The sequence below is a fragment of the Varanus komodoensis genome, unplaced genomic scaffold (assembly GCF_004798865.1).
Source record: "Varanus komodoensis strain SLA01 unplaced genomic scaffold, ASM479886v1 scaffold1, whole genome shotgun sequence".
Taxonomy (NCBI): domain Eukaryota; kingdom Metazoa; phylum Chordata; class Lepidosauria; order Squamata; family Varanidae; genus Varanus; species Varanus komodoensis.
Window position 1 is genome coordinate 128198757 of NW_025335268.1, and position 25805 is coordinate 128224561.

At 43.2% G+C, this 25805-nt stretch overlaps 1 protein-coding gene across 12 annotated transcripts in view; it reads right to left on the bottom strand.

Annotated features, from left to right (window-relative positions):
- Window positions 1–25805, bottom strand: part of PLEKHA6 (pleckstrin homology domain containing A6) — a 203664-nt gene that overhangs the window by 50654 nt on the left and 127205 nt on the right. For 7 of the 12 annotated variants that reach the window (XM_044445554.1, XM_044445546.1, XM_044445558.1 and 4 more), the window contains 6 exons: window positions 18762–18842; window positions 18267–18381; window positions 17271–17375; window positions 16667–16739; window positions 14569–14669; window positions 342–517 (listed from right to left, as the gene is read on the bottom strand). In XM_044445554.1, coding sequence (XP_044301489.1) covers window positions 342–517; window positions 14569–14669; window positions 16667–16739; window positions 17271–17375; window positions 18267–18368 — 557 coding nt within the window. In that variant the 5' untranslated portion in view covers window positions 18369–18381; window positions 18762–18842. Of the gene's footprint in view, window positions 1–341; window positions 518–1579; window positions 5370–14568; window positions 14670–16666; window positions 16740–17270; window positions 17376–18266; window positions 18382–18761; window positions 18843–20434; window positions 20495–25805 lie in introns of those variants that run through there. The other 5 variants (XM_044445576.1, XM_044445505.1, XM_044445538.1 and 2 more) reach the window with 4 other exon arrangements.

A 25805-nucleotide genomic window follows, 5' to 3' on the forward strand; every position in this document is an offset into this window, starting at 1 on the left:
ATGGCTACTGGAAGGGTCCTGGCATTCTGGGGGTCTACTGGGCCTGAGGTTGAACACCCATTCCAAAGATTTCATATAAAACATTATGCCAGTGGACAGATGGAAATACTCTGTGACAAAGCAGAAGCCTGATTTCCACATCTAATTTCCAGAATAACTAGGGAGTGACCACCCCTTCTTACCACAGCCTGCTTGATTTTATCTCAGTCCAAAGGAAACAACAAGTTCCAGTCTGCTCCCATGCTCAAAAAAGCCACAGACTATACCAATTTGCACCTCCCAGATGATGACCCACAGTTCTGTGATACATCCCATGTCTACATTCCCACCGAAGAACTGACCTCTGAGTTGGTGGGATTTGCACCCGTGCCGCCTCGCCCATGGCTTGAATCCAGGACTCCTGCTCCTCGCTGTTCTCAGCACTGAAGAAGTAAGTCCGAATGCCCGCATGCTCGGCCTGGGAAGAGAGCGACTTCTTGTTATTCCCAGTTGGCTCTTCCATCCAGCACACCGTCACCTGTAAAGGAGGCAGGAGGGAAGGCAGAAAGGAACACAGAGATTGCATCAGTTAGTTGCTGGAGCATTTGCTTATCAGGGATCATAGAAGAAATTGTGTCTTTTTCCTCTAGCATCATAACTAGTATGTACAAGCCTGCCTACTCTAATTTCCAGCTATTTTTCCCAGTTTGTAAAAGCATAGTTTTGGATCATGTAGCTAAATAAGCACTGATTATGTTTGCATGCATTCAGAATGTTTCAGTGCTGGGGTTTCCCTGAGATTACAAAACCCTCTTGTGTGTGTGTGGGGGGGTGACTTTTGATATTTTCAGCTTCTTTTCCAATCCAGATCTACTTATTTCTGGCTTTGCTGTGCTCAAATTTTATTGATCTCTCTATTCATGCAGAATGTTTGTATAACTGATGCCTTTTCTTCTCTCTCTCTCTCATTATAATTGCAATTTCATTATACCAACATCCAGTTTTGCTCACAATTTCCTTGTTTTATGCCTTTGTCTCAATTTGTTCTTTCCCTATCATTCAAAAAAGAACTAAACAAAATCTCCTTCTCCATTACTGTTGTTGTTGTTATTCAAATATTATGCAGAAGAAAATGCATGACATTGTTTATTCATTTGTTTATTTATATGCATTAGTTTTCAGCTGTGATCAGTTGTTATTCATCAGCCCAGCAAGTGCTTATAAGTTGCCCTTGTAAGATGCCTCTGGTTGACATTTTGTTGAGCAGGATCAATATCTTCAACGTAAATCAAGGATTAAGACATTTATTTTGGCTGTAAGCAAGGCATACTGTCTATGCATGTGAGGCATGTAAGATGTTTAAACAATCCCCATCTCCATTGGGTTAAATATACATACCTTTGTATTCCCACCAGTCTCCAAGACTTAGGAATTTCTAGATTTTTTAAAAAATCACACAGACAAGAAGATCTAAGATTTCCCCACCCCACTTTTGGGAATGATTGGAGGTGAATAAAGCATGCAGGACCGTTTGTACCCATCCAATCTTGATTTTTCCTTTCTTGCATGCATGCATCTGGAAATGGAAGGAAAATACTACCTATCTGGTGCCTGGGTGGTGGCATTGCAGGCGGGTTATCAGAAGAGATCTCCTCTCCGGAGGATCCTCACGCGGAAAAAGAGGGAAGACAGAGAACAGGTCAGCCACACCCAACTAGCAATCCGATGGGTAGGATAATCAGGCAGGTGAAGCGTAGCAGGAGCAAAGCTGGTCCCTGTGGAAGGGGAGCTGGAGTAGAACTAGCCACATGCTCAGTGTTTTATGATCTTAAAAGGGAAGGATCATGTTGGGTCTGACCTTAAAATAATCCTTGAGAAATTTGGAGAAACCATTCCTTTGCATCTCAATTTATGGAAGAGCCCAAAGCCAGCATTCCTGATATACCAGGGAAAAGTGGTTAAGCAAGGACTGCACCCACAGGCTATAAACAGTATCTCTATATGGAAGAGGGATGAATGAAAGAGCAATGCTGCCTAGGTGTAGCGTTTCAGTACCATCGAAATGGCAAGGTCAATGATCAGTTTTCTTCTAAGCCCAGCTGAGTAGAATTGTCCTTCTTAATCAGCAATGGGACATAATAAAGAAGCAGCAAGACATGATTCTTTTATCTTCTTGCTTACTCACAGCCTGGGTCTGGAGAAATCTATAAAACCTGGCACTCTCTTCTTGATCAAGGAGGGCTTTGAGCTTCTATGTATAAGGCTGAAATCCAATGCATATGTACTTCATATTAAGTTCCACAGAACCCTGCAGAATGTATTCTATAAGCATGTTTATGGTCCAGCTGTAAGATTCCCTTCCCTAAAGTGTTCTTCTGGTCTATGACAAGTAATTAAAAAGGATACTTTTACTTTAGGGTGGAGTGTTAACACTGGCTTCTGAAAGGCAACTTCCAGAATAGATGACCAATTAGTTTGAACCAAACACCTTCTTCTCTGGAATAATCAAAGCATCTTTTACCAAACCTCAGTTCAGAAAGATGTTTGTATTCTAACCACAGGTGGACAGATCTCCAGATATTGGGAACACTGACCATGGGAGGGGCTTCTGGGAGCTGAAGGCGAAAACATCTGGAAATCTATCTTCTGCCCACCCATGCTCCAAACTGATCCTTGCCCTATGAGTTTAGCATATGACAGTCCATCCCACACCAGGGACACCAGTGAAGCTATCCAGAAGGCAAGCACAGGCTTCTTGACAGAGAAGCACCATGTCCCTGTGTACATATCTAAACAAAAGACAGGCAAGATGTCCACAGAAGCAGGCTTCAGAGTTCACAAAAGTTTCTCTTGGAGCCACTGTGCATCACCATTGCCCACCGTTGTCATGAAAAGAGCTGGCAGGAGCAGAGGGTCAGACTAGATGGCCCAGGAGACCCCTTCTGACTCACTCAGTTTCTATGTTTCACCAGATCCAAATATTCTTTCCTATTCCCCATCTGCCCACCCCACACGATATTGCAGACAAGAAGATTCATACATAAAACATATGCATTCATTTTCTTCAGTTATTAAAGTATTCTCCTCCTCGAAACACTTATTTTTCACTGCCTTTATCATGATTAGAATAGGTACAAATGCAATATAGCACAGGCCTGAGACACTTGAATAAATTTTGATGCCATTTTAGGAATCAGAAGGCACTATAATAGAATGGAATGTGTACAACATGAGGGATGCCTACAAAAGAAGTAATGTAAGAATATAACTTGTGAATTTGTGCACGCACACATAATTTACATTATTGGGTGTGCTAAGTTTTGTTTTGCCTAGGAAAGATGAGATGTCAGGTGTCCCTGACTGGAATATATATTGCCCCAATCTCTCCCTCATCACCTTTCAATCTTCTGGACCTTTAAAAATATGCTTTATCCAGTTGCATCATTTAGCTTTGGGGTGGGCAACTTTGTGTCCTTCCAGATGCTTTGGCCTAAGGCTTTCATCATTCCATGGGTTACGCCTGTGGGTCTGATGGAAGATGTAGGCCAAAACACAAGTTGCCCCCATCCCTGGATCAGGCAGCTCTTCATATCCCTCATTCAAAAAGGGGATAGAATGTGTTAGTTTGCACATTCCATCCAAATACATTGATGTCTAAATACATCGGACTCTACAATGATAGACATCCAAATACATTGACTCTATATATTATCCAAAGATAATAATATATATTTATTTCTTTATAATAAAGATATTTCCAATATCTTTATAATTATAGAGAAAAGAATAATTTTGTCTACTTATACTCGTGTGATTTATTTATATATGGCTAAACAAGATGATATGTTAAATGTGTGCTTGGATTTCTCTGTCTAAGGGTAGAAAACCTTTTTTCAGTTCAATTTCAGAAAAGCAATGCGGCCTAAAAATACCAGCATAGCATGGCTTAAACTCCTTCAGCTTAAATTCCTTAGAAAAAGCATGTCAGCCTTTCTGAATGGAGAAAAACTGCACAAAGGCTGGGAAACTAACAAATGGTGAGTTTCTGGGGGAAAGTGGGATGACCATCGAGAGAACCTAGAGTGACAGGTACGTTTGAAGCCAATCTTTAAACATTTTCACATACACAAACTGACACCTCCAATTCGCTTTCATACCAATACACAGACCTCCCTCAACCTCCTGTTGGTATTCTATTGCAGGAAAGTAAGGGCAGGAAAGTAAGTCATAACAGCCCTGTCTTCTCCAACCTGGTACCCTCCAGATGCTTTGTCTACAATTTCCATCATCCCCAAGTGAGAATAATGAAAGAAGTGGGCAAACACATTTTTGGGGGCACACAACTGAGGAAGGCTGTAAGAATCCACACCAATGCAGTTGGGGGGAACAAGGTTGCAGCCATACCCACAGCCTGTCATGAACGACTTCTCCTCTTTTTCTGTCCTCTTGCAAAGCATCTTGTGACTTTCTACCGCATCTGATGCACCAGGACAGAAAGTTGCTGCTTTCTTGGTACAAGAGACAATTGCCCATTCCCACTGCTCAGCCTTGTGGTCTGTGACCGTATAGAAGACAGCATAGGTCTAGGCTGTAAGAGTGTCATGAAATCTGAAGATCTGTGATAAATTGTTCACTTATTATTGACTTTCACTCATCTGCTGGACAGCCAGTGGTGGTGTACAACAACTTAACAGAATAAATAGATTAAAAAGTGAAAGAATAAAACACTGTATTAAAACATAGAAACAGTGGTTGGGTATCCAAAAAGACCTCAAGAAATGAAGATGTTTTGAGAGGCACCAGAAGCACAACAGTGGTACCTGCCTCACATTCAGAGGTAGGGATGTAGAAATTCTAGTTCTGGATTTCCTGTATCAAACTAAGAGATGGAATTGTGATGGCCTACAGGCCTCCACACCCAGCCAGCAAGGTTTGATTTTCTGAGGAGGATGTGAAGGAGACTGTGTTAAATTGCACAAGAAAAGATAAGGAGATTTGGTGAATAGTGATGGTGTGTTGCTACATGTACAAATGTCTTCCTTCTCTGGCACTCACAGGAGCGAAAGGCTGTTTGTTCTTGCAGGAGAAATCCAGGCAGTTTACCTTCACCCCATATTTCTGCAGTGGCCTGGTGTTTACATTTCACAGCTTAGTTTCCTACTCCTTTACTGTCACACCCCTTGCACCATGGAAATTTGACAAGTAGAAAGTAATTATGTGCTAAGAAAATTACAATTTATTGCCTTTCTTTAATACTCAACTTGAAACTGAGAGAGCCAGTGTGGTGTAGTGGTTAAGAGCATGGGACTGGGACTCAGATGATCTGGGTTCTAGTCCCCGCTCAGCCATGAAGCCAACTGGGTGACTTTGGGCCAGTCACAGACTCTCAGCCCAACCTACCTCACAGGGTTGTTGTTGTGGGGATAAGATGGAGGAGGAGAATGATGTAAGCTGCCTTGAGCCTTTGTAGGAAAAAGGCAGGATATAAATCAATCAATCAATCAATCAATCAATAAAACTAGTCAAAGGAGGAGAGAGAAAAGAGAAGCCTCCTATACATTAATGCAGCCTAATTATAGCACTGCCAATGGGACAGTTCTCTAGTGGTGCTAGATTTCCTAAATTTGCTGTCAGTATTTCTTTTTATTTAAAGAATGAAGAATCCAAACTAGTCAGGAAATGATCACCATTACATAGGAAATCAGTGCTTCTCCTTAGATTTCCTGTATTTCATTTCATTTATTGCATTTCTATACCATTTAACAACCGAAACTATTTGGCTGGTTTATGAAGATTAAAATCCTTAAAATACAATATAACAACAATACATAACTAGTTATGTATAAAAATATAACAGTTTTAAATAAACAATAATCCTATTTAAGGATTTATCATAGCTTGTTAAATGCCTGTGAGCAGAGGAACATTAACCTGGTCCCAGAAAGGTGACAATATTAAGGCCAGGTGAGCTTCACTGCAGTAAGTATTGAATACTTGGGTGATGCCACTCAGAAGCTCTCTTTCTTGTCATCCTTTAAGTCTCCTTCAAAGGAGGCATTTAGAAGAGCACGTCAGATGAGAAATGTAGTATATAGGTAGGTTTGTACTGGGAGAGGCACTCAGTCGGAGGACTTTAATGGCAAAGTACAGCCAACTATCTCCTTCATGGATCACTGCCTTGTCGTGGCGAAGGGGCTTGTGTAGCTCAATGAAGCTATGAGCTATGCTGTGCAGGGTCACCCAAGATGGACAGGTCATAGCAGAGAGCTCTGACAAAACGTGATCCACTGGAGAAGGAAATGGCAACCCACTCCAGTATCTTTGCCATGAAAACCCCATGGACAGTACCAAAAGGCAAAAAGATATGACGCCGGAAGATGAGTCCCTCAGGTCGCAAGGTGTCCAATGTGCTACTGGGGAAGAGCAGAGGGCTAGTACTGGTAGCGCCAGAAAGAATGAAGTGACTGGGTCAAAGCCGAAAGGACACTCAGTTGCCAATGTATCTGGTGGTGAAAGGAGAATCCGATGCTGCAAAGATCTATACTCCATAGGAACCTGGAATGTAAGATCCATGAATCAAGGCAAGCTGGATGTGGTCAAACAAGAGATGACAAGACTGAACATCGACATCTTAGGAATCAGTGAACTAAAATGGACAGGAATGGGTGAATTTAATTCAGATGACCATCAGGTATACTACTGCGGGCAAGAATCCCTCAGAAGAAATGCAGTAGCCTTCATAGTCAATAAAAGAGTAGGAAAAGCAGTACTGGGATACCATCTCCAAAATGACAGAATGATCTCAGTTCGAATCCAAGGCAAACCATTCAACATCACAATAGTCCAAGTCTATGCCCCAACCACTGGTGCTGAAGAGGCTGACGTTGACTGGTTCTATGAAGGCCTACAACACCTTCTACAATTAACTCCAAAAAATGATGTCCTTATCATCATGGGGGATTGGAATGCTAAAGTAGGAAGCCAAAAGATAACCAGAATAACAGGCAAGTTTGGCCTTGGAGTACAAAATGAAGCAGAGCACAGGCTGGTAGAATTTTGTCAAGAGAATATGATGGTCATAGCAAACACTCTTTTCCAACAACCCAAGCGACGACTCTACACATGGACATCACCAGACGGTCAACACAGAAATCAGATTGACTATGTGCTGTGCAGCCAAAGATGGAAAAGCTTTATATAGTCAGTAAAAACTAGACCAGGAGCTGATGCAGCTCAGATCATGAGCTTCTGGTTGCAAAATTTAGGTTTAAGTTGAAGAAAGTAGGGAAAAGCATTAGGTCACTCAGGTATGACCTAAATCATATCCCTGATGAATATACAGTAGAGGTGACAAATAGATTTAAGGAATTAGATCTGATAGACAGAGTGCCTGAAGAACTATGGACGGAGGTTCGCAACATTGTACAAGAGGCAGCAACTAAAACCATCCCAAAGAAAAAGAAACGCAAGAAAGCAAAATGGCTGTCTGAGGAAGCTTTACAAATAGGTGAGGAAAGAAGGGAAGTGAAAGGCAAGGGAGAAAGAGAAAGATACAAACAAATGAATGCAGAATTCCAGAGAATAGCTAGAAGAGATAAGAATGCCTTCTTAAATGAACAGTGCAAAGAAACAGAAGAAAACAATAGATAGGGAGGACCAGAGATCTCTTCAAGAAAATTGGAGATATGAAGGGAACGTTTTATGCAAAGATGGGCATGATAAAGGACCAAAATGGCAGGGACGTAACAGAGGCAGAAGAGATTAAGAAGAGGTGGCAAGATTACACAGAAGAACTATACAAGAAAGAGCTTAACGTCCCTGATAACCATGATGGGGTGGTCACTGACCTCGAGCCAGACATCCTGGAATGTGAAGTCAAATGGGCCTTAGGAAGTCTGAGCAACAACAAAGCTAGTGGAGGCGACAGTATTCCAGCTGAGCTATTCAAAATCCTAAAAGACGATGCAGTAAAAGTGCTACACTCAATATGTCAGCAAATTTGGAAAACTCAACAGTGGCCACAGGATTGGAAAAGGTCAGTTTACATTCCAATCCCAAAGATGGGCAATGCCAAAGAATGTTCAAACTACCGCACCATTGCACTCATTTCACATGCTAGCAAAGTTATGCTCAAAATCCTACAAGCTAGGCTCCAGCAGTATGTGGACCGAGAACTACCAGAAGTACAGGCAGGATTTCGAAGAGGGAGAGGAACTAGAGATCAAATTGCCAACATACGCTGGATCATGGAGAAAGCTAGGGAGTTCCAGAAAAACATCTACTTCTGCTTCATTGACTATGCTAAAGCCTTTGATTGTGTGGATCACAACAAATTGTGGCAAGTTCTTAAAGAGATGGGAGTACCAGACCATCTTATTTGTCTCTTGAGAAACATATATGCGGGTCAAGAAGCAACAGTGAGAACTGGACATGGAACCACTGATTGGTTCAAAATTGAGAAAGGAGTTTGGCAAGGCTGTATACTGTCTCCCTGCCTATTTAACTTATATGCAGAGCACATCATGAGAAAGGGGGGGCTAGTTGAATCACCAGTTGGAATTAAGATTCCTGGGAGAAATATCAACAACCTCAGATATGCAGATGATACCACTCTCATGGCAGAAAGTGAAGAGGAACTAAAGAGCCTCTTGATGCAGGTGAAGGAGGAGAGTGCAAAAGTTGGCTTGAAACCCAACATTAAGAAAACTAAGATCATGGCATCTGGTCCTCTCACTTCCTGCCAAATAGATGGGGAAGAAATGGAGGTAGGGACAGATTTCTTTTTCCTGGGCTCTAAGATCACTGCAGATGGGGACTGCAGCCAAGAAATTAAAAGACGCTTGCTCCTGGGGAGGAAAGCTATGGCAAATCTAGACAGCATACTAAAAAGCAGAGACATCACCCTGCTAACAAAAGTGCATATAGTCAAGGCTATGGTTTTCCCAGTTGCAATGTATGGCTGTGGAAGTTGGACCATAAGGAAGGCTGAGCGCCAAAGGATTGAGGCCTTTGAATTGTGGTGCTGGAGGAGACTCCTGCGAGTCCCTTGGACCGCAAGGCGATCAAACTGGTCAGTCCTAGAGGTCAACCCTGACTGCTCTTTAGAAGGCCAGATACTGAGAGTGAAACTCAAATACTTTGGCCACCTAATGAGAAGGAAGGACTCACTGGAGAAGAGCCTGATGCTGGGCACAATTGACGGCAAAAGAAGAAGGGGATGGCAGAGGATGAGGTGGCTGGATGGAGTCACTGAGGCAGTTGGTGTGAGCTTAGGTGGACTCCGGGAGATGCTGGAGGACAGGAAGGCATGGAGGAGTGTTGTCCATGGGGTTGCAATGGGTCGGACACAACTTCGTGACTAACAACAACAACAACAACAACAACAGCCAACTATTGGATAGAAAGTTGGAGAGTAGCAGACAGATTTTAAACAACATGGTGGAGGAGAGCTTTGCAAATATCTTGGGCGGACAGAAAGGTAAACAAGTGGGTCCTAGATCAAATTCAGCTAGAACTTTTCTTGGAAACAAAACTTTCCTTGAAGTTTTCATTCTCTGGCCACATTATGAGAAGGCGAGATTAATTGAAGAAGACTAGCATGACAGGGAAAGTCAAAGACAGAAGAAGAGGAAGACCAATGTTGAGATGGATTGATTTCACAAAGGAGGCAACAGGCTTGAATTTACGAGAGCCAAGCAGGGCTGCCAAGGACAGGACATTTTGGAGGGCTTTCATCCATTGGGTTGCCATATGTAGGGGACAACTTGATGGAACACAACAACAACATTAGCTAGAAAGTATGAAATTGAATCTTTGTCAGGTAGAAGTTACAGTGTTGTACTTGTGCCATGAATTTCTGGGTTCAAACCCAGAACTATGCAAACCCACCACCTTTCAGACTAATAATGCATGATACCCTGAATACCTCATAAGAACAGCAAGAAACACATGTGATGATAGATGGATAGATAGACAGACTGGCAGACAAACTAATATCTGACCAATTTCCAGAAAGGTAGTTAAGTGGCACCTTAAAGAGTAATGCACACTATCCATTTCATCAGATTCATCTACTGAAGTGAACAGTGACACAAAAGGTTATGCTGGAGGAGGAGGAGGAGGAGGAGGAGGAAAAGAAGAAAGCTTGAGACATAATATGACTTTGTTTTTAATAACAGAGAAATGTTTTCATATTCTCTTCCCCATGCCCTGCAAGCTATGTTGAACATAATTTTTTTAACAATCTACATACTTCCTAAGATCAACATTACCTGTTGTGCTATATGAGCCCTTGTGTTAGCCTTTTAAAAGGGAACAGGAGGAAAAGTGGCGCACTCAGCAAAAGATGCTTTCCCCAGCACCCAACAAAACTCTGCCACAATGTTCCTTTAAAAAAACCTGGAAAATGAAATCACATTTGCAAAAGGCCACAAAACAAGTTTAAGTTTTTAACAAGGAAGCAAAGGGCTCCCCACCCCCACAGATATACAGTGCAGCTCCCAACAAATGTGCTAACACTCCCATCTTATCTCCAATCTTTTATCTGGCCATCTTCCCAAGGATCATTACAGGATCAGCTTTCTTGATCAATGGGAAGCTGAGGTGCCCCTGTGGCTCTTAACATTTTATGGCTTGTACACAGCCTCTCCAGTAAATATATCAGTCAACAAGACATGCTTTTCCTTAGAGGATGACGCTCAGAAGCAGCTTCAAAGTCCCTTCAGCAAGCTTGAGGGACTGCGGCAAAGGATCCAGAATTAATGCACTTTAGCTGTCGTGCTTCTCCCTTTGGGCCAATCCTCCCTCCTCTGCAAGACTTCAGCGCCAAAAGCGCGAACAGCTCTCCCAGCAGCTCTGCAGGGACCTCGTGGAAAGAATGTAAGAAAGTCAAATCTGCTGCTGTTGCAGCAGCCGCAACGTTCCCTAATGCAGATTGCCAGTGCCACAGAAGAAATGGATGGTGGTTCTTCCAGCTTCCCTGAACCTGCATTACAAGGAGCTTCAGAATGAGGTTGGATCAGAAATGCTGCCAGGGGGGTATGTATGCATGTACTACATTTCTGTGATAACTAATAACTCTCTCAGCAGTGCACAATTAAAACTGCAAAATCATAGAATAGTAGAGTTGGAAGGCCATCAGGTATACAACAGAACATACAATTTAGAAGTTTAATACTATATATAAAACTGAACGCCAAAGTAGTAAAACATAGTAGTAGTATTACTTTAAATTGCAGCAAAGGATTAAAAGCAACAGAGACTGAAAGACTGTCACCAGAAAGACCTCAATGTAGCTGCCAGGCAAGCCTCCCTGGAAAGATCATTCCACAACTGGAATGCCACAGCAGAAAAGGACCTCTTCTTAGTAGCCACCCACCTCACTTCCTTTGGGAGAGGCTCTCAGACAAGGACAGCTGAGGATGAACTTAGGATTTGGGCAGGTACATAAGGAAGTGATCCTTCAGATAGTCTGAACCCAAGCCTTTTAGGGCTTTGAATGTTAACTTTCAAACAGGCCTAGAAATTGTCTAACATCCAACAGATGGAAAGCAGGCAAAGACCTTTTTATTTCAACATCATTTTAATTGTTAATATTATTTATTTATTTTATATCTCTGGCCAGGTCGTCTCAAATTATATTGTTTTTATATTATGATTATTTATTTATTGTTGTGAGCCGCCCCGAGGCTTCGGTGAATGGGGCGGCAGAGAAGCTTCCTAAAAGAAAGAAAGAAAGAACGAACGAACGAACGAACCAACCGACCTAGTATGATTACTCTGCCTGGTCTTTGTTAACTATATCTTGCTGCCCTATCTTGGACCACCTGAAGTTTCTGGACCATTTTCAAAAGCAGCTCCACATATAATGCATTGCAATAAACCAGCTGAGAGGTAACCAGAGCATGGATAACTGTAGCTGTTCTATCCTTGCCCAGATAAGGATGTAATGGGAATATCAGCCCTGGCTGATAGAGGCACAGAGCAGTTTCCGAGTTCACAAATGCCTGTAGTGGCAAGAGTACATCCAAATGACAAACCTGATCATTTAGGGGTAAATCCATTTTCCTCCTCCTGGACAATGGAGAAAAGCAGATCTTGGCTAAACCATAGGAGAAATTTCCTAATGGTAAGAGCTGTTTGACAGTGGAAGGTGGGTATCTCAGGAGGTAGTGAGTGTTCCTGCACTGGAGGTTAAGCGCACTCTGGATTTGTCAGAGGAGCTATATAGCAGGAGCTGTATAGCAAATCCTACATTCAGCAGTGGGTTGGACTAGATGATCTCAAAGATACCTTCTTCCACTAAAATGTCATTATCAGTGTCACTATCCTTATCAACGGTAATAAGAACAATTCTGTGCACTTTATGTGCATTTCAGCATACATTTACAACAATCTGGAAAGTAGGTCAAGACTTATCATCTCTATACTGCAGATGACAAACTGAGTCTTGAGAGAACGTGGTTTGCCTAAGGCCACTGAGGTGAATTCATGGCTGAAGCACGATTTGAACTCGGTACTTTCAGGTTCGCAGTGTTTTTTCTTACAATTTCTGCATGTCTACTTAGAAATAAATCCCACTGAATTCGATGGCCCTTACTGCCAGATAAGTGGATAAAAGATAGCAACTTCAGTCCTTTCACTATACAGGATGAAGATTGACAAAATGTTACAACATTGCTAGAACTAAAGCAAGCAAACAAAAACTTTGGCAATGAAAAGAAAAAGAGGTGTTACTGAGTTGCTTCATATTAGAGAAAGAACAAAAATAATTGAGTAGTTTACATAAAGACAATTGGCATTCTTAATAACAACTCTCAAGAAAGGGATTCCAGATATTCTCTCTGTGTTCTTATTTCATTAAGATATCAGTGTAGGATCCTTTAGCCAAACACCTGCAGCTGTGATTATTCCAGTGTCTCGGCCCACCTGTTGCTCACTGTTTTATCTGAACTTGACCTTTTGCAAATCTAGGCAGGCTTTACATCAGGTGCTCCCAGAAGCTTCCAGACGTCTGCACTTTGCTTATGCTTCACTTTGTACGTGAGCTTTGTCTGTTCCATCCCTGGCAGTATTGTAGAACTAGTTCATACACATTCCTGGACTTCAGTACCACTTTGAGGCTGCTGCTGGAGGACTGTTTTCTAACACTGCTGGGCATGGGGATTCTTTCTAAGTCCAAAACCAATGGGAATGTCAGGATCAGTCCTAATGTGTTAACTTTCCACTTGCAGGCTGCATTGCACATAAAGGAACATTCAAATGAGAAATCTGCAATTGCCGCAGGATTGGTACAGTCCACCTCAGTACAGTTTTGCTGCATTCTGATTCCTGCCCATATAGATATTAGGCTGTTGTCCATGATGGAGCTTAGACCTGGTTGCAGGCCCCGCCATGGTAACCCATCTTGGCCAGCAACCAGGCAAAGGTTTGCCAGGCACAGGATGTATCAATGCTCTGGCTGCCTCAGCAGCAGTACCAAAACCAAGGCCAGCCGGGGGGGGGGGGGGGGGGCTGTGGAAAGCAGTGCCCTGTTGCTGCAGTTACTACATTGCTCTTGTCTTCAGGACGACTGGGTGTGATGCGGGTGGGGGGGCAGTTTCCCGCCAGGCCTGTAGATAGCCATTTTGAAGCAGCCAGGCACAAGCCAAAGAGAATCAGCTGGAGGGCTTTCTGGTTGCAGAGAGAGACAGAGGGACAGAGAGAGTGGGAGGGAAGAAGGACAACAGTTGTTTTAACCCCTTCCCTTCTCCTATCTGAGGTCCAAGATAAGGCAAGAGTGGCATAGGGCAGGCATGAAAACTCCTCTTAGTCCCAGGCTTATTGTCTCATTTGCTCCCATTTTCATCCTGCCTAGATTCCATGTTTGTCTGTCTAGAGAACCTACCCTAGTCCTAGACATGTTACTTTTTTGGACACCTGCAGGATTTCCTGATGTTCAGTGTCAAATGCCCAGGAGCCATGCTCCACCTCCTCAACAAAGTAGTCAACTCTCACTGGGAAAGTATTTTTATGTTGCCCTGATAATTCCTGATGATACATATTTTCCAGTGCTAAAGCAACAAATGAATATACACCTTGAAAACAACCCTTGTGGAAGAGGTCTTACAATAGGGAAATCCAGGCTCCCTTTGGCCTAAAGTAAGCAGTGGCTTTAGACTTTCAGTAGAGCCTTAACCTTGGTCATCAGACCTGTCCACTGTCTCCAGAAACCTGTGATCAGCATAGGGATTACTCTCCCTGCCTTTCCATAAGTCCCTGGTATGCCATCTCCAGGCCAAAGGAAGGGCTTGGGGAGGAAAGGCGAATGGGCAAAGTCCATGAATGGGGACCTCTATGGGCTGGAGGTTGACCATTCAAGTCAACAATGGTTATAACAGTTCAGTACAGCCTTAAGTGTTGGCAGTCTTCAAAGCCTCCAGAAACCCGCCCTCCTTTAATAACAACATTCAAAGACATATGCTTTCAGAGAAGTGCTATCATCCTAAGACCTAGTTCTGGTCCTACCAGATGGGATCAGAACTTTCAATCACACCTCTAGCCGCATGTCAAAGGACACCTCTCTGAGCACCTACTCAGCCATATACTGACCTTAAAGGTATATTTCCTGCTGATGTTATCTGACGGCTGGACTGCTGCGACGCGAAAGCTGAGAAGTGGGATGCTGCCCAAGATGCTTTCCTCCTTCTCATCTGCTTGAAGGAAGGTGGAAGAATTGGTGGGGTGGAATGAGTAGGCTTCTCCTTCTGTCAGCTAACAGAGGTGTTGTAAAGGGGGAGGATCGTACACAAATGTGCCGTTTCATCTCCACTGCAGAGTAAAAATCAACCTAGGAGTGTGGCATGACTCTGCTACTGCCAAAATAAAAGGTGGCAACAGTTGCCCTGACCAGGACAGAACGCTGCACCTTCACATCTCTCTACCTGTGGAAAAGGGCTCCCCTCCTTGATGCATCTGGACCTGTTATTCGCTCTGTCTCAGACTGGCAGCCTCTCACAGCCACTTGCACACCTATCAATTACATCGGCAGCTCACAATACTGGCTAGTTAATTATTCATCCCTGGTCCCTTTGAGATTCCCTGCCGCTGAGGAGGCTCCGACTGCAGGTCTTTGGGAACCAAAGGTTGCAAGGAATCCATTAATATCAAGATTGCCCATATGCTGGAGTTGCTGGCAGCAGGGAACACAGAAAGGCAAAGGGATTGGCCCCTGGCTGATGTGGAGCTTGCGAAAATGCTGAATTCTCATTGGATATTTTTCAGACCTCTGAGGACTATATTATGCCACACCCCAATGACTGGAAGCCCCATCCTGTGTGTCAGCTTTCCCCAACCTGATGCCCTCTAGATGCACTGGACTGCAATTCCCAGAATCCCCAAACTGACACAAACCTTTTCAGAGGGAAGCACAGCTGACAGGAGGTCTCTAGTGTGTGCGTGTGTGTTGTGTGTGAGAGAGACAGGGGGGAAAAGAGGGAGGAATGGCCAGTAACACTCATTTTCTGCCTCATGCTGCAAAATGCTATTGCAGTACCAGAAATATTAATATGCCCTGTGTAGGGCTCTCTCAGAGTATTATAAAATGGAGTCTTAATTGAGATGCAAATTACCTTTAAGCACCAATTCTTTAAAAACAGAACCTCCAACAACTCAATAGAGGTGATGAAATCCCAGCAGAAATTGGTTTTGTGTTGAGATTTTGTGAGCAAATGGGCCATCTTTTGGAAAGAGAAGTCAGTGGGAGAGAGAAAAATGCCCTGTGGAATGCCATTGCATTGTGCTTCTGTCTCCATGACCTTCTCAGCACTCAAGTCGTAGCCACCCTTGTTGGTAAACTTTTTAGCTGAGAACAGATTAATGGGACATGACATGCCTTTTCCCTGTCTCACAGATATAACACTGGTACCCCATCACATCACTACAAGGCATCTCATGAGAACTTAAGGAAAGCTGTGGTGGGTCAGACCAAAGGTCCACCTATCTAGTTCAGCAATCTGTTTCCCTGGCACTCCCCCACTTGAGCTCCCCAGCAACTGGCATTATTCAGAGGCATATCACCTCTGATACTGGTGGTAATAAGCAGCCATTGATGGCTGATACCCTTAACCTCCATGGATATGTGTAACAGGTTTAAGCCAACCAAGCTGGTAGACATCACTGTATACTGCAGTTGCAAAGTTCATGGTTTAACTCAGTGCTCCATGAGGCACTACTTCCTTTGATCTGGCCTGAATCTGCCACCAATTTCACTGGTGATCCTGGTTTCTGGCTGAAAGTTGCTTTCATGCCTATCCATGCCATTTCAAATGTCTTGGCATTCTATTTTTTCCTTCTGCTTCTTCAACGGCTCTGTGTCTACCATCTCCAGCACACCACTACTATGTATACAAAAAGAGACTGTCAGGTCCCCTAGTAGCAATGGTGAGTTCCCCAACAGCTGGCTTAGCTCTGCCTCCTTCCATTGCATAAGGATAGGGATATTACATGATACATCATACCAGGAAAAAATGTAGCTCAGTTCCACTGGGAAAGACCCAGGCATAAAGAGGAGGACAGGCTCCAGCTGCACTCCCCTAGAATAAAGTCACGCCTTCTAGGTGCTGCTTGGAAAGCATTTTTGCCAACTGGAGGGAATCCTAAACATCTTCAGCATTATGTAGTGTTTTCAGACCTTGCTGCTGCTACATACCTTTGTAATAAAAGAGGCAGCGATCCACCAGTACAAACCAGCGCTTATTCCATTGCTTCACTCCAGAGCTAGCCTGCAAGCAGACAATGAAAGCAAGCAAATGTCATACGATATGCGCAACACTACATATAATAGATAGGTGCCAATGTTCCCAAAACTTCCCAGAAGGAGAAAGCGTGAATGGTACCAAACTCAGAAGAAGTAATAGAGCCATGGATTTTTTTAGGGGACTTCCAAGCAGGATATGACAGAAGAACAAATTCGGAAGGTCTTTGAAATGATATGATATCTGTGTGCGGGGCGGGGAGGGAAGGAGGAGGGACTGGAAGACAAAAGTCCAGGCTGAATGTATGTCAGACAGTCCATCTGTAGATTTTACATGGAGTTCATTATGGGAAAAGGGATGGATGGATGGATGATTGCATACTCGACAGCAAACTTTGTAATGCCCCAAGGAAAGCCATGTGGTAGAAATAGAAGAGCAAGGTTCTGCAAGAAGCCCATTCTTGGCTGTCCAGAGAAAAGCAGGTTCAGCTGTGATACTGGAGGGAAAGGAGAAGCAGCTTGTGAGGAAGGGGCACAGAATGGGAGCTGGGCTACACACCTGCTTGAAGAGCCAGCCACTCTTAGCCACTGCAGCACTGGGGTTCCTCTTCATGGAATTGGAACGCTTCCCAAAAGCAATCCCCTTCCTGGAGGAGCGTGAGGCCTTTGAGAAAGAAAACAGAAAGCTTTGGAGAGGACAGACTACTGAACAGTCTCCCAAAAGAAACAGCAGTGGATGCAATGGAGTGCACAGATTCCCTTCACAAATCCCTGAGAAAATGTAGTCAGTTCCAGAAGAAACAGCACAAGCAAACATAGGGCCAATTTGCAGGTAACAGTAAGCCAATTTTTTTTAAAAAAAACCCTGGACTATCATGAATTAGCTGGCATGCTAGTTCATGTTTGATCAATTCCACATGGTTCCTCCTGCTAAACAACCCAGAGAAGCTCTCTTGTGGGTTGTTTAGATCTTCTGTTCCAGGGTTGTCTACAGTGACACCTGAACCTGTAACTATGGCTTCTCTCCCCTGAAAAGCCAGAGTGGAACTCAGTGTTCATTCTTGGGTTCCACCTCTAACTTGTCATGAGGAAGACCAGCCAAACTTCTGGGTTCAGATGTGGAGTGCAGGAAGATCTAAATGGGAGCAATTGAGCTACAAATTCTAGGTTACAGTTGTGTGTGAATCAGGCCAGGCCATTGGCTTGGGTACAGTGCTGAGGAGAACCAAACTGACCCTTGGTGATGATGCATTTAAATCAATGTCTCTCCCATTGGGCCATATTCACCATTTAAGATAAGAAGTTCCACTGCCAGCAATATTTCCATGAACAGGCAAAGCAGCCTGTTTGTTTTCTGATGTTTATTTTCAGCTGTCATCATGTATCTTTTCCTATTTCACACAATGTTGTATAATGGGGATTCAAGATTGTAGTCACCAATTTATAGATGGGGAACTTTGAGGAGCAGATAACTTGGGCATAGCAAAACGTAGTCATACAGAGTGGAAAAGAATCAAGCCCTCCATGCAAAGTCACACTGCTGTACTAAGCATACCCTTCCATTTGGTCGTTCTTGAGGTACCTCTGAAACCATGGTGTGATTGGATGATTCACTGTTAACTGCTGCCGGCCGCTTGCTTCCTGCTTTGCTTGACATGTCCAATGCTGATCTGGGAATGAGAGGCAAAGGGGAAGAAAAGCACATTACAAAGTGTCCTAAGGAATTATTTTACCTCTTATGTATAATATTACTTCATGCACAATAGGATATATACACATACTTTGGCCTGTATTCAAAATTCACTGAAAGTAATGACTCTTCTTTGTGCCCGCTGCAAAAAGAGGTGAATCTATTTTGTGTCAATATGCCTATACATGCACCAGAAATTGCTTTACAGCAAATCCCTGCCTTTCTTCCATGAGCTGGATTTCTAGGATAAATGGAAAGCGATTTGCTTTCTGTTTGAGCACTTGACTTTTCTATGTCTTGCATTCTGCTTTTTCATGAACTCTGTGCTCAAAATGGAAAGCTATGGTAGAGAAGACTTACCTTTGCAGGTCAAACTGGTTGTTTTCTTCTGGGATCTGACCAGTTACTGGGTGAAGAAAAGTGTTTTGTCTTTCATTATGGCTGGAAAACACAAAGAGGAGTGGACTACGTATTAATCAGGAGGCTCACCTTGAAGTACACTTTGTCTGTTGGCTGAAGATTCATTAACACTTGGTCAAACCATTGCTCAACATCTGAAACCATTTGATAGCAGAAGATACATGTCAAAGCCACTGGCAAAAGTTTAGTTAGCCTCCCCCAATCTGATGACCCATGGCTGTTTGGACTACAACACCTATTAGCCCCAGCCACCATGGCAATGGACAGGTTGATGAATAGTATACTCCAAAACATCTGGCACGACCCAAGGAAAGATAAGTTATACCTACAGATGCCTCTTTCTCCCATCTTGCATGTATGTGCACTATATTGACAATTATTAATGACTAGTTAATTACACTTATGTAAGCACTAAGGATTAATTAGCATTTAATTACTGATTATTAGCTGTTTAAAGGACAGATATAACCACAGTACTTTAAAAAAGAGAGAGAAAAAGAAGAATGCATGAATGTATATAATTCCCTTGCAGTTGGTCAGGCCAAAGATCCATCTGTCCCATCTAGCAGCCCTCTGTTCAGCATCCGGGAGAAGCTGAATATCTCCTCAATCCACTCTCTGAGATGCTTTATTAGAGAGACTCAGGCTGAAGCCCAAGGTTTGTTTCTTCGCTTGCTTGCTTGCATCTGAGACCTGTTCTGACCTTCCCATGAGCTCTTCTCTGTCTCACCAGAATAAGTGTTTTTGTTCTCTAAAGGCAAATCTATCACTTTCACAATGCCTCATGCACTTAAGGAAATGTCCTTACTTTCTTTGAACCTTATTTTCTTTCTTTGAAGTTCCCTCTCTCTGATACTGACAGGGTGAAGAGAAAGGGTGAGGAGAGAGGCTCTTCCCAGGTTGCAAAGTTAACATGCACAGCCTAGTAGGCTGCTTGCACATGCTATATTACTGTACACTCAGGACTAGCAAGAGCAGTACAAAACAGAGGCAGAAAAACTAATGCATGCAAACCCTTAACTCGAGCACCCAGCAGCACAATCCATATTTGCTCTGAAGCAAAACTGCCAAAGCTGAATGGCTGTGCTGGAAGAGCAGAAGGAGGGTATGAGCCCCAGGCTCACTGTGGCCTGCTATGATGAACCAGGAATGAATGTCTTCTGAGGGTCAATGGGCTAGTTCCTTCCCCATCAATTGAGACCCACAGGGGCCAGCTTGCTTCATACGACACAAAGCAGCCATTCCAGTCTTGTTGCCATGTATCACCGCCAACTATGACCCTCAGAGGAGGGCACCTGCATGATAAATTTGCCTGCAAATGTCTTTGTTGCAGTCAGCCTTCGTATTTTTAAGTGTGCACTTACACCTATGAAGAAATACAGGATTGGTAACAAAGACTTTCAGTATGTCGTCACTTCCTACTAAGCATTCTCTTGCTCAAGACTTCAGCCTGTCTATTCTGCCTTCCTCCAGGATTCTGTGTATTGTAAGGAGTTCATATAAAGAATTCTACTTCCAGTTTTCCAGTTCTCTTTTTCAACATGCTCAGTTCTCATAGGGCTCCCCTCCCTCCCCCCTCCCTTTCTTTCTTTTGCCTCCTTAGGTTTTCATACCTCCTTTGCATTTTTCAGGGGCTCCAATTTTGGTTCCATTTCTGTTAGCACTTGGCTTTGCTTTTAGAGGGAATAAGAGTGTGCAAAGAGGTTTTCTTATTTACCAGCTCTTGTGTTTCCTACTCCTTGCCCAGCAATCAATTAAGACATTAAAACTAGCACTTCCATCACTACCTCTGGAGCAGGGATCAAAAACATTTGCATTTCCCCACGTGCATGTCACAAATAAAAAATACAGCCCTTTTTGCTTAGTTTACAAATAACCATCTAATGGACACTTGCAAGCTTGAGCTCATTTTTGCTGCCTGAAAGGCTACTTACAACAGGCTACTTTCTAGGAATCCACATGTAATACAGAGGTAGAACAGTTACATGTAACTGCTCAGTTTTGAGAGTTAAGCCATCAGAGCTGCTATCCCTTGTACTGTTATCTTATACCATCTCAACCTCTGTGGGCTTTTCTCCATACAGATCTGAGACCACTGGTATAAATAGGATCAGAATGACGGCTCTCATGAAAAGGAAGCTGCATATATAACACATCAATTCTGTGGGCATCAAGAAACAAACATGAGCTCAGAAACCTCGGAATATCACCCTGCCAATCAGACTAAAACCTCGCTCAAGGTCCCAGCTCACCTACTCCCCACACCCTGCAAACACACACACACACACACACACACACACACACACTTATCAACATCCTCATGAATAGAATTGTGATTTGGCACTTCACACCTGGGCAAAGTACAGTTTGGTGGTGGGAGAATTACTAATACTGGCCTTTTTATGCCAGTCCATTAATGACACTTCAGGAACTAGACAGTTGCTTTTTGACACCTGCTCAAGGGCTATGATGGCCACAGTTTGTTGACAGCGATGCAGCAACAGCGCTTTGGAACCTTCAACAATTTTTATGCCAATGGCATATTTTGAGAAGTGGGCTTTGAACAGGGCCAACTGCAGCCGAACGCCACTGCTTTACAGCACGTGCAGGAGCTTGCAGAAGGAATTTGCAATGTTACTGCTACAGGATTGGGACTAGCACTACCACACCAGTGATGCTATGAAACATTGAAAGAAGAAATGGTGGGAGGGAGAGAAGAAGTGCCAGCTTTCCATCAATTTGGGATGCCTCTTCCAGGAACATTGCAAGTGACTGTAAAGTTGACATCCAATCACAGCATAATTTCCTTTTCTCTGTGGTTTTTTTTTTTTTTTAAATCCCATTCCCTGCACTGTGACCTATTCACAAATTTGTACCTTAATATATTTGAGTTCAAAAGGAAATGCCTGCTAGAGTACCTCTTCTGGGATGAATGTACCTGTATCTTATGATCATAATCTGAGGTCCTCCTGCAAAGGAGGTTCAGCGAATGGCAACAAGGGAAGGGTCTTCATAGTGGTGGCTGCTGAATGATGAAACACTCTGGTCCATCTGGCACCAGCACTGTCATATTCTGGGCACCAGGTTAAGATGCATCCCTACACCTAGACGTTTTGATAAAGTTTTAATCCTGGGATTTACTGTTGTGATTGTTTAAAGGTGATATATTTTTGTACATAACTGGTTTTATGTTATGCTATTACATTATATTGTGGTGAGTCTAATCTTTGTCAGTACCGAGAGAGCTTTGGCTATTGGGCCTTCTAGAAATGGGACCAATGGATCACGCCTTTGGGTTATTTCTTAATGTGTCATGGAACTGGGCTTCAGCCAAAAATGGGTGTCCTCCGGTCATCTTCCAAAAGAATGAGAGCTATTTAGCAAAAGAATGATACCTGTTACAGGAACTGCAAGTTAACACTAAGAGACCATTTTCACAGTACGCAGAAGGAGAGGCAGAAGAATGCTGGCCAGTACCACTTCGGAACACAGGTGGGAGAAGCTCCTATTTTGTATTCTTCCTCCAGATGAGGCAACCTCAGTGGATGCATTCAATTAGCAGACCAGAGAGAAAGGTCGAGCATATCTCTTTTCTTGAAATGCCACGTTAAGTATGTGCAAAGAAGTTTTTGCATGGGGGTAGGAAGAACACCATTAAAAATGACATACACAGCATCTAAAGTGGCACAGGCTAGTATTTTACTGCCTCAATTTACCAGCTCATTCCCCCTAATGTGCAGAAGCTCTAGACTTGAACAACGAGATCTACAACAGGACCTACCTCATAAGCTTTTAGTACGCTTACAAACGCTACTGACAGAAACAAAGAATATTAAATTACAGATATCAGGCAGCAGTGTTCTTTGATGAGCTCTTCCGGACACAGATTTTAATTAGAACAAATTCTGTTATCTTGGCCTGCTGGGCTTTATTACTTCTCTGTACCTGTTTACAAGGGCAGGCTTTCATTCCCCTAACCCATCGCCAAAGGAGAGTCAATAAGGCCTGGTTTTGGGGGCTTTTTACACTTGGAGAGGAATGGGCACATGATTGACTGTCATGTCACCTGCACAAGGACAAAGCACCAGTTGGCTTGACAGAGTGTACATGAGAAATTCTACACTGTTTTGCTATTTGCATAATGGTAACCTTCCTTGTTTATTGCATTCTTGCTCAATATCTAGCCTTAGCTTTTAAAGAGACTTGGTTTTAAAAGGCTTGGTTACCCAGACATCACAAACATTAATTTAGGAGAAAGATTCCTATAAAGCAAGCAGCTAAACAACACCAGAAACAATCAGAATGGCAAATATTTGCAGGCTAAGAACACCTGTGTGCTCTGGATGCTCCATAATCATTTTAGTCCAACACAAAGGGAGGGGTATAAGGTGGGGAAGGCTGCTTGGGGCAATACAGACTAAGGTTCCTTCCAAGGCCCAAGGGGCAGTGAACATGGAAATGACCGTCTAAGTAACTCAAAAATGATGTCTAATCTTTTCAAGCAGGGTTACCGTATTTGTTCCAGTGAAGGAGCTTGGGACACTTAACCTCTGGGCTTGCTGCCTGACAGTGTTTCTTTGGTAATTTGGCTTTACCATCACTAGAACTGGGTTTTTTGTTTGAAATAATTTTATTAAATGTTTATGGTGCATCAGGATCACAGTGTCTTTTCCCACTTGTCCCGCAAAGCCAAGTGAGCTCACATATCTAAACCCAAAGTTTACAGAAAATGGAGTGGTCACTGGTGCTCTCAGCAAAGCCTCCAAACCACATGCAATTTATGAACATGCATTGTTTCAAACTCCCATAGTTTGTCAAGTCATTTCAACGGGCACTTTAGTACTTCTCTGTGCTAAAAGTGTGCTGAAGCTGAATGTCATTTTTGTAATATCAGCTTATTTATGGATATAATTGAAGAGGAGAGCTCTGAGACAGACATATTAGTCTTTAAAAATTATTTCTGCTCTCAAAGTAAACAGTGCATTCTTTGAGCTTCCCATCCTGACTCCTTTTCCTAAGCCAGATGACATATGCAAAGCTACATTTCATTATAGCACAGAGGCATGAGATAAATTAACTCTAAGTGGCAGAAAGACCCACTGGACATGAAGCGTGCAGTAGAGTAAAGCAAGGGAGGGCAGTCAAGGAAAAACAGCTGACTGACAGGGTTGGACTAAGACTGTGAACAATCTTCTAGAGCAGGTGGAAGGTGCATGCTGAGCAACCAACTGGCTCAGGCTCACCTCACTTAGAGCTGCATGAGAGCACCTAATATAAGGAAGGATGGTGAGATCATGAACAGCCTGGCATGGCAGCCTGAGTCAGATGGGATCACAGTTTCTCAGATGTAAAGGCCTATGTGACAGAAGACAGAAGAGGGAACCCACATGAACTGCAGGGTTGGTCCAGGGTATTTTTCTGCCTAAGGCAAAGAATAAACAAATTCCCTACCCGCATCCCATGTAGAGCCAACAGCCAGACTGGCAATCAAATCTGACTTAAACAATGGCAACGAGGCAAGTTATCCTCTATAGAGAAGGCAGCAAAGCAGCTAAAAAGCACAGGGCAGTGTGTGCAGCGCACACAGAAATCTCCTCCAGTACCTCACCAGCATCTCCCTTGTCTCATGGTAGGGCTGGTCCTGGTGAAACTGCAGGGATGGGTGGGAGGAAGATCAAAAGGGAGGCAGCCCTTCTTTCTGCTCCCTCCAGCTTACTCCACTCCTAGAGTACCTGCTTCCGGTCTCATTTACGGCTTTCTCGTCTTTCTCCTGCTTCATCTCCCACCACTACTTCCCACACCTCTCTCTTGGGAGTTCATCTCTGGATGCCACGAACCACAATGGTGTGATCAGTGGCCATCAGAAAAAGAGCCTTTTCTGTAGTGGCCCCTTATTTATGGAAGATCCTTCCCAGGGAGAGCCACCAGGGATCTTTACTATATACATTTAGGTACCAGGTAAAGGTGTTCCTCTTCCAGCAGAAATTTAATCATTAATCTGTTGCTCTGATCATTTACTGCTGGTTCTTTAGTGTTTTTAATGTTTTCATATTTAGGTACTTATTGCCACATGTATTGTTTTGGTTGTTCTTTTGTAGTTGCATCAAGGTTTTTTTTAATTAGTGTAAGTGGCCTCAAGGGCATCAGCCAGTTTGGAACTATATAAATGTGAAAAATGAGCAACGTAAATAAAACAGATCATCACTACCAAGCCTTGCCTCTCAGCATGTGCCCCTCCTCCCTATTAGCACTTAAGGGTAGTAGATTTCTTGGAAAAGAATTTCTTCTGCCTATCTTTCTCTCCAAATCCTCTCTCCCAGTGATATGTAACCACCATAGAAGCAGATAATTTTGTATGATAAGTTAAGAAGAAGTGGGTGAACATGGCCCTCATTGACATGGGACAGCGTGGAAGTCAATGGTACAGGCATTCATAACAGAGTTACATGTTTTCAAGGTGGATGACTGCATCAGTGAAGGCAGTGAACAGGTTCAGCCTTCTATTCAGACTAGTGTCTCTAAGCCTCGCTCTACAAAAGCCTGGGAGAGAATAAAAGAAAATAGAGGTGTATCATTTCATATTTCAAGAAGGCCATTTGACTTGGAGGCAATTTATGCACATTGTCCCAATAGTTCCAATCACTTCTATTGCTTTGGCCTAGAACAACAGGTTTTTGGGGGAGGAAAGCTGGCACTGAAGGAGTCATAGGGACACTAAAGACCATGAATCATCTCAGAAAGCAGCTGCTGGGGAATCCTCACCTGAAGAGACCTCCACAGATGACTAGGGAGACGAACCAGCTTTCTTTCTTAGCCACCATGGGATTATCACCCTGATGGTGTCTTTGAATACCAATGACCTCAGATACTCATTGCCTTCTGGCACCCTGCCCTTGCCATTATATTAATTTCTAGAACAGTGGCCAGTTTGTCAGGAGACTTATTAGCATCACTGGAATAAGCTACCTCTTAATATTATGCAGA